General features: G+C 30.7%; 1 protein-coding gene across 2 annotated transcripts; it reads left to right on the top strand.

Moving 5' to 3' along the window:
* The first annotated feature begins 2,027 nt into the window (after positions 1 to 2,027).
* LOC100163767 (E3 ubiquitin-protein ligase COP1) lies at positions 2,028 to 10,290 on the top strand. Of its 2 annotated transcripts, XM_001948226.5 has the most exons (11): positions 2,232 to 2,957; positions 3,851 to 3,966; positions 7,837 to 8,000; positions 8,067 to 8,235; positions 8,321 to 8,423; positions 8,747 to 8,927; positions 8,995 to 9,141; positions 9,277 to 9,468; positions 9,571 to 9,720; positions 9,879 to 9,955; positions 10,037 to 10,290. In XM_001948226.5, the coding sequence occupies exons 1-11, from the start codon at positions 2,847 to 2,849 to the stop codon at positions 10,187 to 10,189; spliced, it is 1,563 nt and encodes a 520-aa protein (XP_001948261.1). In that variant the 5' UTR covers positions 2,232 to 2,846; the 3' UTR covers positions 10,190 to 10,290. The 2 variants fall into 2 exon arrangements, with proteins under 2 accessions (XP_008178863.1, XP_001948261.1); XM_008180641.3 differs by lacking the exons at positions 7,837 to 8,000; positions 8,067 to 8,235; positions 8,321 to 8,423; ... (4 more) ...; positions 9,879 to 9,955; positions 10,037 to 10,290 and adding an exon at positions 5,403 to 7,735 and having other exon boundaries at positions 2,028 to 2,957.
* The last annotated feature ends 3,441 nt before the right edge of the window (positions 10,291 to 13,731 follow it).

The following is a 13,731-nucleotide window of genomic DNA, read 5'->3' as shown; positions in this document are numbered from 1 at the left end:
CGAGTAAAGGTATTTCAAATAGCGAAATTTTATTAGGAAATCGATGGACGTATACATTGAATTAAATTATAGACCACTAAAAATATTACAATATATTATACCAAAATACAACGATGAACGATCTACAAATAAAAATGTTGTATAATTTCAAATTTGTATTATTTTGTTCAACTTTGGCGTCACTGTAAATAAAGTAAGACGAAAAAAGTATTTAAAAATAGTATTTGATTTTAAATACAGATACTTTTAAAAAGTATTCAAATACTGTGCCCAAGTACTTTTTTCAAATGTATTTAGAATACGTATTTGAGTACTTAAAAAGTATTTGAATACTTTAACTCGAATACTTTTAATCAAGTACTTTACAAGACTGGTACCTAATGACAACTATTGGTGATTTATGTTCGAAAAACAAACTCTAGTATACTTTATAAGTTATAAGTTTATAACAAATTTTAAAAAATTTTAAAAATTCTTATCAAATTACTAGATTGAAAATAGGTTGGAAATATAATATAGGTATTATCTAAATTGCATGTTTTGCATGTTCTAGACAAAGGTAGAAAATCGTCGATTTCAGTGGTGAAAAAGAATCAATAAGAACGCGTTCATATTGTGTGAACTTGACAAGAACAAGTTCAATTTTCAAGAAATGAACTTGAACATGAACTAATTTCTTATTTATTATGATATAATTTAACGTTTTTGGTTCGTTCATTGACAAATTAATTTTCATAGTTCGCATAATTATATTTATAACGTTTAATAAGTTTAATTTATATAATAATAGATTGGAAGAGAAATTCAAGAAACTTTAAATTTCTTGCAAAGTCTTTTTATTACCAAAGAAAAAACCTTGCGTACAATTAAAATTCTTTTATCAAAGGTTGTCGGTTGCGTAGGTAATCAATAACTCGTTCATTATATAATATAGTATTTATAGCCGTTGGTCGAGTTACTTAACAACATATTTATATATTATTTATTTATTTGAAATAAACCTCCGAAGCTATTAAAGATTACTCTTTATCATGGCTATAGTCGTTTATATATAACAAAAAAACATTGACATACCATGGACTATGGGAAAAAATACCAAATAATTTGTGCATCGTTTTCCCAACCTTGCTAACCCACCATACAAATGAGTATTACTAAAAATTAACAACCAACTAAAAAACCAAATTCAAATCGAATGAGCTTAAACTAGTTTATTTTTAAAATTAACTTGAACTACCTAGTTCATTTTTGAAAATTATCAACTAGAATTTTAACTAGTTCATATTTAATATCTTGAACTAAAACTATCTCATTTTTAAAAAGAACTCTCCCATCACTGGCTTAGACATTCAATAACTGAAAATTTTCAATATTTTTTTTTTTTTATACAGGAGTTAGGTACACGAATAACGAACGAGGTAGTCAAATTTCCATCTTTATCATAAACTCACATAGCCATTTCCATTTGTAATAATTGTATTGAAAATACGTCAATACTCGTTATGGAATTAATTATTCATAGAGGTTAATAGATAATAGTATGCAATGGTCTATAATTAAAAAAAAAAAAATAATTACACAATCTATAAAAAAAAAATTTTCAAATTTTCAAAAAATTGTCATGAAAATGTACAGCTATGATGATGATAACTGTTTAATTTGTTTTGACCGACGGCCAACGCGGCTGTACTGTACAATATCCACTCAAATTGCCTACACCAGACCCCTTAAAAATAAGTTTCGCCCTATTTATCTTTTCGACGCCTCTTATAAAATACATGTCCATGGTAATCGTAAATCATAAGTAGTATTATAGGTAGTAAGCAGTATTATGTTTTCGTCGGGTGGCGGTCCGGTCGTCGTTCCATCCCGAACGCGCGTCGGCAGCGGTCGGTTGTCGTCGCGATGGTCGTGAGGCGGAGCTGAGGCGACGCTAAAGTCGACGACTCCGACGTGCCTACGACGCTATCGACGAAATGCTTAAGTCACAACTATAATATAATATGCCCATTATAGTGCCTTGGCTCAGCCCGTCGTCGAAGGTCGCACCACGGTGGCCACGACCTTAATAGTACGTCTGTGGTCTGTACACGCTAAAATACGTCACGACTTAAGATAGCTCGTTCTACAACATCACCGTCGTTAAATTGTTATCATCGCCGTCGTCGTAGTTGTTGTGTACTATATTATTATCATAGTTATCACCATAGATACCTAATACGGTTGGATAATCAGCTATGGTTATCACTTATCACGATCGTCGATTTTTTTCACTCTTTCTGCTCTCGCTCACTCGCTGTCTCTCTCTAACCCGCTCAGTGTTCAGGCCGAAACACGGGCTCTCTTTTACTTTTACTCACCTTACCGACTACGGAATACACAAAAATAATATCATAAGCGTGACATCCGCTCGCGTCCACCGTAGTACCGTCGCAGATAGGCACGTCTGACCACTAGATAGATAGGTAGTGTACCGATAGACGGATAACAGTTTCCAGGTCGATCGGTTCGCGTTTACGGGGCCCTGTGCAAGAGCCGAGTGGAAAGAGACAGAGATAGTTTCCTAGCGGGCCGCTATCTTCATCCGCGGCGGTTATCTTCATTCCGTCGGCTGCCGATAAGTTTTTGCCGTTCTCGTCACGGTCACGTTTCCTCATTTCGCCGTCACCCTCACACCCGCTGAGACGCTTTAGTTCCGCCGCCGCACCCTCAGAGACGACCGGTGTAGTACCTACCTATATCACTCACCGTTACACATCAGTTCCAGCTCCGATCCGGCTCGGTCCCAACAGCATCCGGCCCGTTCGAATGCGCCGTTCGAGTCTTCCGGCGTCGTATTAACAACCATGTACTTACGTGCATCTACGTCGCTCTCACGCATCACCGCCAACGCCAACCGTCGATCGCCGGCGGTTGTCAAACGTCGAGATTACAGTGACAACGCCGATAGCGCAAAGGTGAGGTTGACTGATGAGTCTTAGAAAGCCGGACGTTCTTTTTTTGGAGGGTAGGGCATAGGGCATAGCTGCCCCCCTAGATATCGTAAACTACATGTAAATAACAATTTCTTTGCCTAGGTGGGTAAATAGTTAAAAGTAGAATTTTTGGACCAAAAGGATATCGCCCCCAACCCCCACATTACTAGAAGACTAATCAAATACGCTACTGTTGGACGCAACCTATACGTATTCTTGTAGCAATTTTTGTTTGTACGTATACCTTTGTCGTGTTTCAATTATTTGGCACGTATGTAGATCGTAGTAAGCACTGAGAGACATTCGTCTCATATATTTGGTGAAATCTAAGGGGTGACGACCGAGACACATTAAGTATTCTTTTGAATACAATATTCTTTTCAAATATCTTATATCCGAACTACCTACTAAATCTAAATTAGATAATTTTGGCTTTATATAATAGGTAACTAAATTTTAACGTTTCCAATATCAGTAGAAGACTTAATATACATATATATATATATATATATAGGTCCGGTACTTGGAAACCTAATAGAAATCTGAAATGATAATGTTATTTTTGTCCGTGACATTTTAAATTACCAAATATCTGGTTTTTGCCATTGAATTTTATCAACAATAAACCATTTTATTGATAAAGGTTTATCTATTTAATTTTTTTTTAAATCTTCTATGGTTCAACAAAATGAAACGATTTAAATAACCATACAATATGTAATTATGAAAGATAAAAATATGTTGATTATCTAGAATTTAGCAAGTAGGTACTTCTATAGAAAAATGTATTATCTCATTAATATTGAAGGCGCTAATTTTTTTTTATTGAATTAACAGACAATAACTTTAATTGATTTAATTGATTAATTTTGCAGAGAGGCCTTGTCGTTGGTGTATATTCTGACGATTCTGGAAATAACGTGAAACTTACTCCAGCAGCTGACCAGATAAATCAAGAGAGTGGTGGCGCAATTTTAAAAGCATTAAAAATGTAAGTACCCACATGATGTTCATATGCAAATTATTTTAATAGCTTTAAGAGCGGTGAAAGTACTTTTTAATGTTAAATCTAGGTATATTTTTCTACATTTTATTTTATTACCTAAAATATTTAAATATATTATGTTATGCTACCTACTTAGTTATTATTATTATTTTAATATCTATGTTAACATTGTTTCATTATGCTATATTGCCCTTCTAAATTCCTATACCATTATTTTTTAGTCAACACTGTAAAATGATTAAAGGAATCATCTACCTACCTACTTTGAACAAAAATTACTATTGTAGCAAACTTTTCATTTATTAACAATTTCTTCATACCTACCTATAAATTATAAAACTTAATAATCAACTCAGTGTCTCAGTGTACCTTGTACCTTTTTTTTATTTTCTATAGTTATTTAGTGGCATAACTAGGAATTACAATGCTTTTGACAAAGCAAGCCAGTGGGCTTTGATTTTAACAATCATAAAAACATTCTTTTTTAAACATGACAAATATATAAAATATAATTATATAAAATCAATTATACCAACAAATTTTTTAAATTGTATTTATCTTTGAATTAATAAAATATTGACAAAATAAATACAACAGCACTGGCACATTTAATCATCACAGCCGCAGAAATATAGCTTGTATTTTGTAGGATAACCCTGGAATAACCTCATAAAAATACAATTATGCAATTATAATTATAATTATATAAAAATCAGACTTAAAGTAAATACTCCATGTCAATACTGTATATCAAATGTCTGTATTAAGTATACCTATAAAACAAGGAATACAATTCAATCAGGATTAAATTATTATTTCAATTTCCTGTATTTCTATATTTGTATAAGTGTGGTGTTACATATAGAAAATAACGGGAAAAATAATTCAGATACCTCATACATACTTAGATTAATGCTTTAACTGATATAAATTGGTATGATTATTTAACAATTTGATTTAAGTTTGCATTTCGTAAACTGAAATGATAAGAGATGATTATGTAGTTATTAATGTGTCATAAGAATTAGGCATGAATAATAAATCATAGTACTTTTAATGTGGCATTAAAGATATCCTAACCTTCCAAATTAGCTTTTGCTCTATAAACTATATTTTACAAATTCTTCATAACTTTTTCACTATTAATTTTCTTTTTTTAAAGATTTATATTTTTATATTCTTGAAGTCATATTTACAGATTCATATTAAATACAAATTTGGTAGGTATTTATCTTTCTTATTTTCTTTTATACATATATATTTTTTTATTAGTTTTAAATAAATTGCTACTTCTAATGTTAATGTGAATTATTATTTTATTATTTAAAGTGGTTTACAAGTAACTCCTCTTTAAGATTTTGAATTTATGCCTGTATGATATATTAATATATAATAAAACACATTATTTCTTATTGTTTCAGTTTGCGACATACTAAAATGTATTAAAATAAAAATAAAAAAACCATGTCTGAAATGACGGAGGAAGAGAACTCCGGATCACGTGCAATCAAACGTCAACATTTGGATTCCACTGATACTTCATTATCAAACTCTTCTGATTATTCTTGTCCTGTATGCTATGATATTATCCATGAAGCACATATCACCAAGTGTGGGCATTCATTTTGCTATAGTTGTGTTTCTAGGAGTCTAGAAACAAATTCTTCTTGCCCAAAATGTGGTAACATGTTATCAGGAGGCATCTGTGATATATTTCCAAATCTAGCACTTGATAAATTGGTAACCAAGTATAAACTTGTAAATCCTGGACGTAAATTAGAAAACTCTAGTAAACTAGGTTTAATTGCTGGACTACGAGGATTTGTCAATGCTGAATCTAAGAAATTAACACTATCTGATGTTGATGCAATGTTGGAACTTTTAACTCGACGTAAGCGTAAACTTGAAGCTGAATCAGCTTTGGCTCAAAATCGGTTACTCTATGAATTCCTTGAAAGGTTATTATGTGATAAAGAATCACAAATGCGCCGGATTGGAAGACAAGTGGAGTTAGTAAAAAAAGATGTAGCTTTTGTAAAAAAAATTTTAAAAGAATGGGAAGCAAAGAAACCTGTAGTTACAGATATAGAACACAATAATATCAATGAAAAATTTGATAACACTCCTCCAATAAGCAGTGTCAATAATTGTATCCCAGGTAATATTCAACGTAGGCGTATGTGTTCACATTTTGATGATTTTGTTGATTGTTATTTCTCATTGAGAGCAAAAGAATTAGTATTTGGTAATAGACACTCGACAGAAGAAGATGGAAATGTTAAAGAAAAAGATCATGAAAAAGGATTGGATGAGTTTCGAGAAAATCTAGTGAAATTTTCTAAGTTTAATGCCCTTAGACCCATAGCTACACTGAATTATGGCACTGATATATTCAATAACTCAACTATAGTATCAAGTATTGAATTTGATAAAGATGATGAATATTTCGCTATAGCTGGTGTAACAAAACGCATTAAAGTATTTGAATATGATTGTGTATTGCGTGACAGTGTTGACATTCATTACCCTTGTGTAGAAATGATATCTGCTTCAAAGATATCTTGTGTTAGTTGGAACTCTTATAGAAAAAATACTGTGGCTAGTAGTGATTATGAAGGGGCTGTATGTGTGTGGGACGCAGGTACAGGTCAACGTACCAGGATATTTCGTGAACATGAAAAACGATGTTGGAGTGTTGATTTCAACAAGGCTGATGCTGGCCTAATGGCTTCTGGATCAGATGATGCACGTGTTAAACTTTGGACACTTAATCAAGAACGGTCTGTTGCATGTCTTGAAGCAAAAGCCAATGTATGTTGTGTTAAGTTCAATCCGGTTGGTGCTTCTTATCTGGCATTTGGCTCTGCTGATCATTGTGTTCATTATTATGATTTACGACATGCCAAACGTGCTTTAGCTATATTTAAAGGTCACAAAAAAGCCGTGTCATATGTCAAATTCTTAAACGGAAAGGAAATGGTGTCTGCTTCAACCGATAGTCAGTTAAAACTATGGAATGTCAATGAAGCCCATGAAGGTTGTGTTCGTTCTTTTGTTGGTCATGTTAACGAAAAAAACTTTGTTGGTTTGGCCACAGACGGTGATTACATAGCTTGTGGATCTGAAAATAATTCTCTTTATATCTACTACAAGGGATTACAAAGAAAATTATTCACGTTTAAATTTGAAGCAAATAACGCAATTTTGAGTGCATCTGAAGAAGAAAAAGATAGACGAAGGGATGATGACGTTAATGAATTTGTTTCCGCTGTTTGCTGGCGTCAAACATCCAATATACTCATGGCCGCTAATAGTCAAGGAATTATTAAAGTTCTTGAACTTAAATAATTCTGTGATCCATTTCATTATCACCTTAAAACTGTATATTTTTAAATTAGTTAATGTTATTATTTATTTTTATATAAAATCATCTATTTATCTCATTTTTATGCAATATATTTTGAAATAGTGTGATATTTTGTGTTTTATTATATGTACACTGCTGACAAAGTGTGTGTTTGAATATTATTATGTTGTATTGATAAATTTAGAAATATTTAAATAAGTATCTGTGAATTTGTGTGCTTCCATAAGCCAAATGTCCATTGTCCTACATAGTATTTATAATAGATAAATTTATATTTTTACTATTATTACTATTAGCTGATTATAATTGTGTTGAAAATATTTTATGTAGATGAACAGTTTAATATGAATGCAAATTTACTAAAAATATATTTATATAATATGATAATAGTAATTTTTTTAACTTTGTTGATTATTTTCTTATTTCTATTCCACTTAAAACAATTGAGTTAAGTATTATAGTAATTTAGTAATATTATATTTTTCTAGAGGAAATGGGTTTATGAAAAAAGGAAAATCTCGGTTATTATTTAACACTAATCTTAAGTATGGAACAATTGCCGTGGTTGGAATTGGTAAAGAAGAATTAGACGATAAAGAAAATAGTGATGGAATTGATGCTAAAAAAGAAAATATTCGCATCGCGACAGCTAGTATGACAATGACATAATTTATTTGTTAGTTATAATTTCGTGTGTAATGAAAAAATTGTATTTTAGATGGTTGTCGTAGTCTTGTAGATTGTGGTATCCAAAATATATTTGTATCTGCTATGAGTGATTCAGAAAGTGCTGCTGAAGGTTCTACATTGGGAACTTGGAAATTTCAAGAGTATAAGAACAAAAAAGATGAAATTCCAAAAATATCATTATTTGAAGACACATACAGGTCTGTTAATTGATGGTATAATATTTTTAAGTAACTAAATATTAGTTAAAACTTATATTAGGCTTTTCTTTTTATGAAAATGTAGCGATGGGTGGTGTCGGGGAATAATTAAATCGAATGCTCAAAATTGGTCAAGAAAGCTTACTGAATCTGCTTCTAATCATATGACTCCAACTGTGTTCTCAAAAGTAATGTATACAATTTATTTTTATTTTGCTTAAATAATGTAATAATGATTTAAGAGTAGAAACATTAGTGTATTTGTCTTATTGATGGGTATATAATTCTTGTTTTATACTGTTCAAAAAATTATTCAAACAACTATTAACTGCAAAAAAATTCAAGAAATATAAGATATAACAAGTGTAAAACTGTGAAACAAATGTCCAAATAAATATTGTTTCCAGGTCGTTTGTTTTATAATATGATAATATAGTAATTATTTATAAAGCTTCATTTTATTAACTTGATGGTTATTTAATTTGTAAAAATTATTCATAATTTTTCTTAGGAAGTTCAAGATGTACTTGGAAAACTTGGTGTTAATGTAATAGTGCGGGACAAATGTTGGGCTGAAGAAAAAAAAATGGGAGGCCTGTTAAATGTTGCAAAAGGCAGTACACAACCTTTATCATTTTTGGAAATCAATTATTCAGGTGGACCCAAAAACGACAAACCTGTAGTTTTAGTTGGTATGCTAATTAAATACTGAATTTGTGCAAAACAAAAAGTAACAAACATTTGTCTTACGTTTAACAGGCAAAGGAGTAACATTTGACAGTGGAGGCATTTCAATCAAACCATCAGCAGCTATGGGTGAAATGCGAGCTGATATGATGGGTGCTGCAAATGTAGTAGCTGCCATCTCTGCAATTGCCGAACTAAAACTCCCAATTAATGTGATAGGTAAGTAAAAAAAAGAATTTAGGAGTAAAAAGTATAAATGTCTAAAAGCCGAGGTAATTTTACACAGTCTATGAATGTAATTTATTATGTTGGTTTTGTTAAAGTTTCCTGAGTATTAAACATGTATCATTTTAGGTCTGACTCCGTTATGTGAAAATATGCCCAGCAGTAGTGCACTAAAGCCGGGAGATGTTATTGTTGCCATGAACGGTAAATCTATACAAGTAGACAATACAGATGCTGAAGGAAGATTAATACTTGCAGATGCTCTCTGTTATGCAGCTACGTTCAAGCCAAAAATCACTATAGATCTTGCTACTCTAACAGGTCAATATATATATTTGTTTCAAATTATATTTAGTTTAGAATAATTGTATCACAATATTATGTTCTCATAAAATATGTAAATATGTCTATGGTGTTAAATAGGTGCTATGGTGGTGGCCATTGGAGAAGCTGCTACTGGAGTGTTTAGTTCATCTAACATACCATGGGCTGCCATAGAGTCAGCCGGATACTACACGGGTGACAGAATGTGGCGTTTTCCCTTATGGAACTATTATTCTTCATTAATAAAAGGTACCTACCAAACAAATAAAAAATATTAAAAAGATACTCTAATGAACATGATATAACTGTTAGTTGATTGTATTAAAACATCATCACAAAACTAATTATTCTTGTATTACAAGTTGATACATCTTGATTAAGTGTTTGTTTTATTTATGTCTCTTCAGGTTATTCTGGTTTTGATTTGGACAACATTGGAAAAGGAAAAGGTGGTGGTGCCTGTACAGCTGCAGCATTTTTAAAGGTATATGATTGAATATAAAAAAAAAATATTAAGAAAATAGGAACAATATTATCTGTATTATGTGTAATATATATATTACAGGAATTTGCTCCACCCGGCGATTGGATGCACATGGACATTGCTGGAGTAATGAAATCCAAGGGAACAGATGGTTTGTACATATCCAGTGGTATGTCTGGAAAACCTACGAGAGCATTAGTACAGTTCATTTCAAATTTGTCTGAAAAAACTTAACCTTATATCATACACTCTTTTTGCTGAAGTTATTACAATGATTATAATTGTCGTTTTACTTATTTTCAATTGTTTGTAATAAAACTAATTATTAAATTTCTTGTTTAGTTGTTTATTTATTACTTGTATAAATGTAACATAGACCATAGTTTACACTGAATAGCCAACCTAAAATGTTATGAATAGTAAAAAAAAATAGGTCTGTTCTGCTGTTTATTGTTTATAAATTATAACTTTTGAATGATTAAAAATATTTATTTTATCGGCTACTTTGGTTGTTGATTATGTGTCAATTTGAATTATTCTAGAAATCTCAATCAATACATAAAAAAAATGAAAATTTTCATAGATTTTTCGAAAAGATAACACTGTTTAACAATAAAACAAAAAATATGCTTTTTATTTTTAAATCTCCCTAAACGTCAAATAATGTGCATTAATATGCATAATATTCTGTGTAAGGTAAATTAAATTTATTTGGGATTGTATTCATTTTTTTACAATACATTTTTGTGGATTGGGTGACTGGTCGTTTGGTTTAGACGGTTATTAGATTTTAAAATACATAATTATAAATAACCATCTTCATAACTTTGTATGTAGGTCATTCATAATTCAAAATGTTAAAACAAATTGTTCCTATTTGTGTAAAGTTGATCAAGGGTAATATAACTTTAAAAAAAAAAAATGTTTAATTTAGCAACATATCACTAATAAACGTGCACTATATAATATATAAAAGACAAAAAATGTTTGCACCTTTATGCATTCCTAAACCGTTCATCTGATTGCGATGAAATTTAGTGCAGAGATAGATTAGACCACGAGGAAGAAGATGGGCTACATTTTGTCGTGAAAAAGGTAAATAAGAGGTTCTCAAACAAGGTATTTAAACAGGGGTGGTGTCGAGTTCAAACCACGGTTTCGGTGGACAAATTGCTTGCATCGTTTTTACATTGCATTAATATGTAGTAATCCGAGATTATAATTAACTGGACGTGATGCAACCACACGCTTCTACATCGACAGCATAATGTTAATACTTCTTAAAGAAGAAGTTTTTAGATTCTGAGCGGAGCGATGAATGTATGATTTTACAATGATGTGTGTTTTATTTTATTTTATTTTTTTGTGTCTGTCATCACCTTTTAGGACAGTAAAAATGCTTGGATTTTCTTCAACTATACCTTTTCTGATAGGAAGTGAATCTAATTGATACTCTGGAGGGTCAAAAGTAAAAAATCCACAGTAGTTTTCAAAAGCGACGTAAAAACCAAAAAAACGAGAATTTTTACGCAAAATCTGTTTTCGAGAAAATCGATTTTGGTTTTTGATGCAACTCTAAAATAAATGACCGTAGGTACGTGCGTGAAGTTGGCCCCCCGATAATGTCTGATAGACTCCGGACCAATTCCAATATTTTTTAACTCATTTGTAACTACATATTTAAAGTTTAAACACACTTTTCAGAATTTGTAACTCTTTCCTTTGCGTGCTATCAACATTTTTCTGATGCGGGCCAACTTCACGTAGCTCCCCGACATTGTCTTATCGACTCCGGACCAACGCCATTCGTTTGTAATTCATTTGTAACTATTTGTATTTTGTAACACACTTTTCAGAATTTGTAACTCCTTATTTCGGGTGCTATTAAAATTTTCCCGGACCAACGCCATTCTTTTGTAACTCAATTGTAACTATTTGTAACACACTTTTTAGAATTTGTAACTCATTGCTTTGGGTGCTATAAAAATGATATATTGGGGGAACTTCACGTAGCCCACCAGCGTCTATGAAGGTGTCTTCCATATGGTCCATGTAGTAGACTTCAAAATAAAGATTGAAATCCCGCACTCTGGAGGTTTTTAAACATTGTGATTATTTTAATTTTTAATTGTATAGTATTTTTTTTTAAATTTTAATTAGACATTTATATTAATTGTAATTAATAATTATTTTCATTAATTAATTTAATCTTATTAGTTTTTAGAAATTCTTAATTTCACCACAATACGCTGGTTTAATTTAGGGGTGGTCAATTCACGCAGCCCCCCCCTTTTATTCGAACAATTCCAAACCTTCGCTTATATTTTTAAAATTTTTCGATGGAAGTACCATCCACTACCACGTTAAAACTAATATTTTCTACAAAAAAATAGTCATAGTACTGATTACGATGTGTAAATAAATAATATTTTGATTAAGTCCGAAATTTGTTTATTTTTAATTTTTACTCAAATAAAAATTTTAAAAAAGTGTTAGTAAAAATTAAAACTTAAAATTCCATGGAGTGAGGGATTTCAATATTTTTGTTTAAAGTTTTTATTGTATATAGAGTTAGGTATAAACTTCAATGTAGGTATTTAATATTTTTTTTATTTTTTGAATGATAAGGAATCATTATATATTTAGAAATAAATTATCATTGCCTATTCTATTTTAATTCATCATTTAATACAATAAATAAATTATGTTCATAAGAAATATAATATGACATTTTTTTTAATTTGCACTGTGAAAAATGTACTTACCATAATATTCTCATTCATTCAAGGTAAGTAAAATGTATGGCAAATTAATTTCGCCAGGTCATACTATATATGAGCAGTGAACCGTGATTTCCGAAAAAAAAAATTAATTTCTGTGATTAGTTGAATCTAGTAACCTAAGTAAGTGATATACCGTATACAACAATGTTATCATAGTATATTTCATATACCTACCAAAGAATTGGATATTTACTCATGGTAATTTTAAACATTTTATACAGTCACCACTAACAATTTAATTATATCAAATCAAACACTTAAATTATTTAATCACATAATGGAGTCAATCAGTAAGGAGTTAGGTAAGGAATTACAAATTCAGGTTCATAGTTTTTCAATACATTAAATTAGAATTTAAAAAAATATACAAATTTCTGACTTAATCAAAATATTATTTATTTACACATCGTAATCAGTACTATGACCATTTTTTTGTAGAAAATAGGTATCAGTGTCAACGTGATAGTGGATGGTACTTCCATCGAAAAATTTTAAAAATATAAGCGAAGGTTTGGAATTGATCGAATAAAATGAGAGGCTGCTTGAATTTACCCACCTAAATTAAAATATCATATTGTGGTGAAATTAAGAAGTTCTAAAAACTGATAAGATTAAATTAATTAATGAAAATAATTATTAAATACAATTAATATAAATGTCTAATTAAAATAAAAAAAAATACTATACAATTAAAAATTAAAATAATCACAATTGTTAAAAACCGCCGGAGTGAGGGATTTCTATCTTTATTATGGACCATATGGAAGACACCTTCATAGACCCTGGTGAGCTACACGTGAAGTTCCCCCAATATAACATTTTTATAGCGCCCAAAGCAATGAGTTACAAATTATAAAAAGTGTGTTACAAATAGTTACAATTGAGTTACAAAAGAATAGCGTTGGTCCGGAGTGGATAAGACAAAGTCGGGGGGCTGGCCTCCTATCAGGAATATTTTAATAGCAGCCGAAATAGGGAGTTACAAATTCTGAA

The sequence above is a fragment of the Acyrthosiphon pisum genome, chromosome X (genome assembly GCF_005508785.2).
Source record: "Acyrthosiphon pisum isolate AL4f chromosome X, pea_aphid_22Mar2018_4r6ur, whole genome shotgun sequence".
NCBI classification, from domain to species: domain Eukaryota; kingdom Metazoa; phylum Arthropoda; class Insecta; order Hemiptera; family Aphididae; genus Acyrthosiphon; species Acyrthosiphon pisum.
Note: the sequence above shows the minus strand (reverse complement) of the source record. Positions and strands in the feature narration are given on the sequence as shown.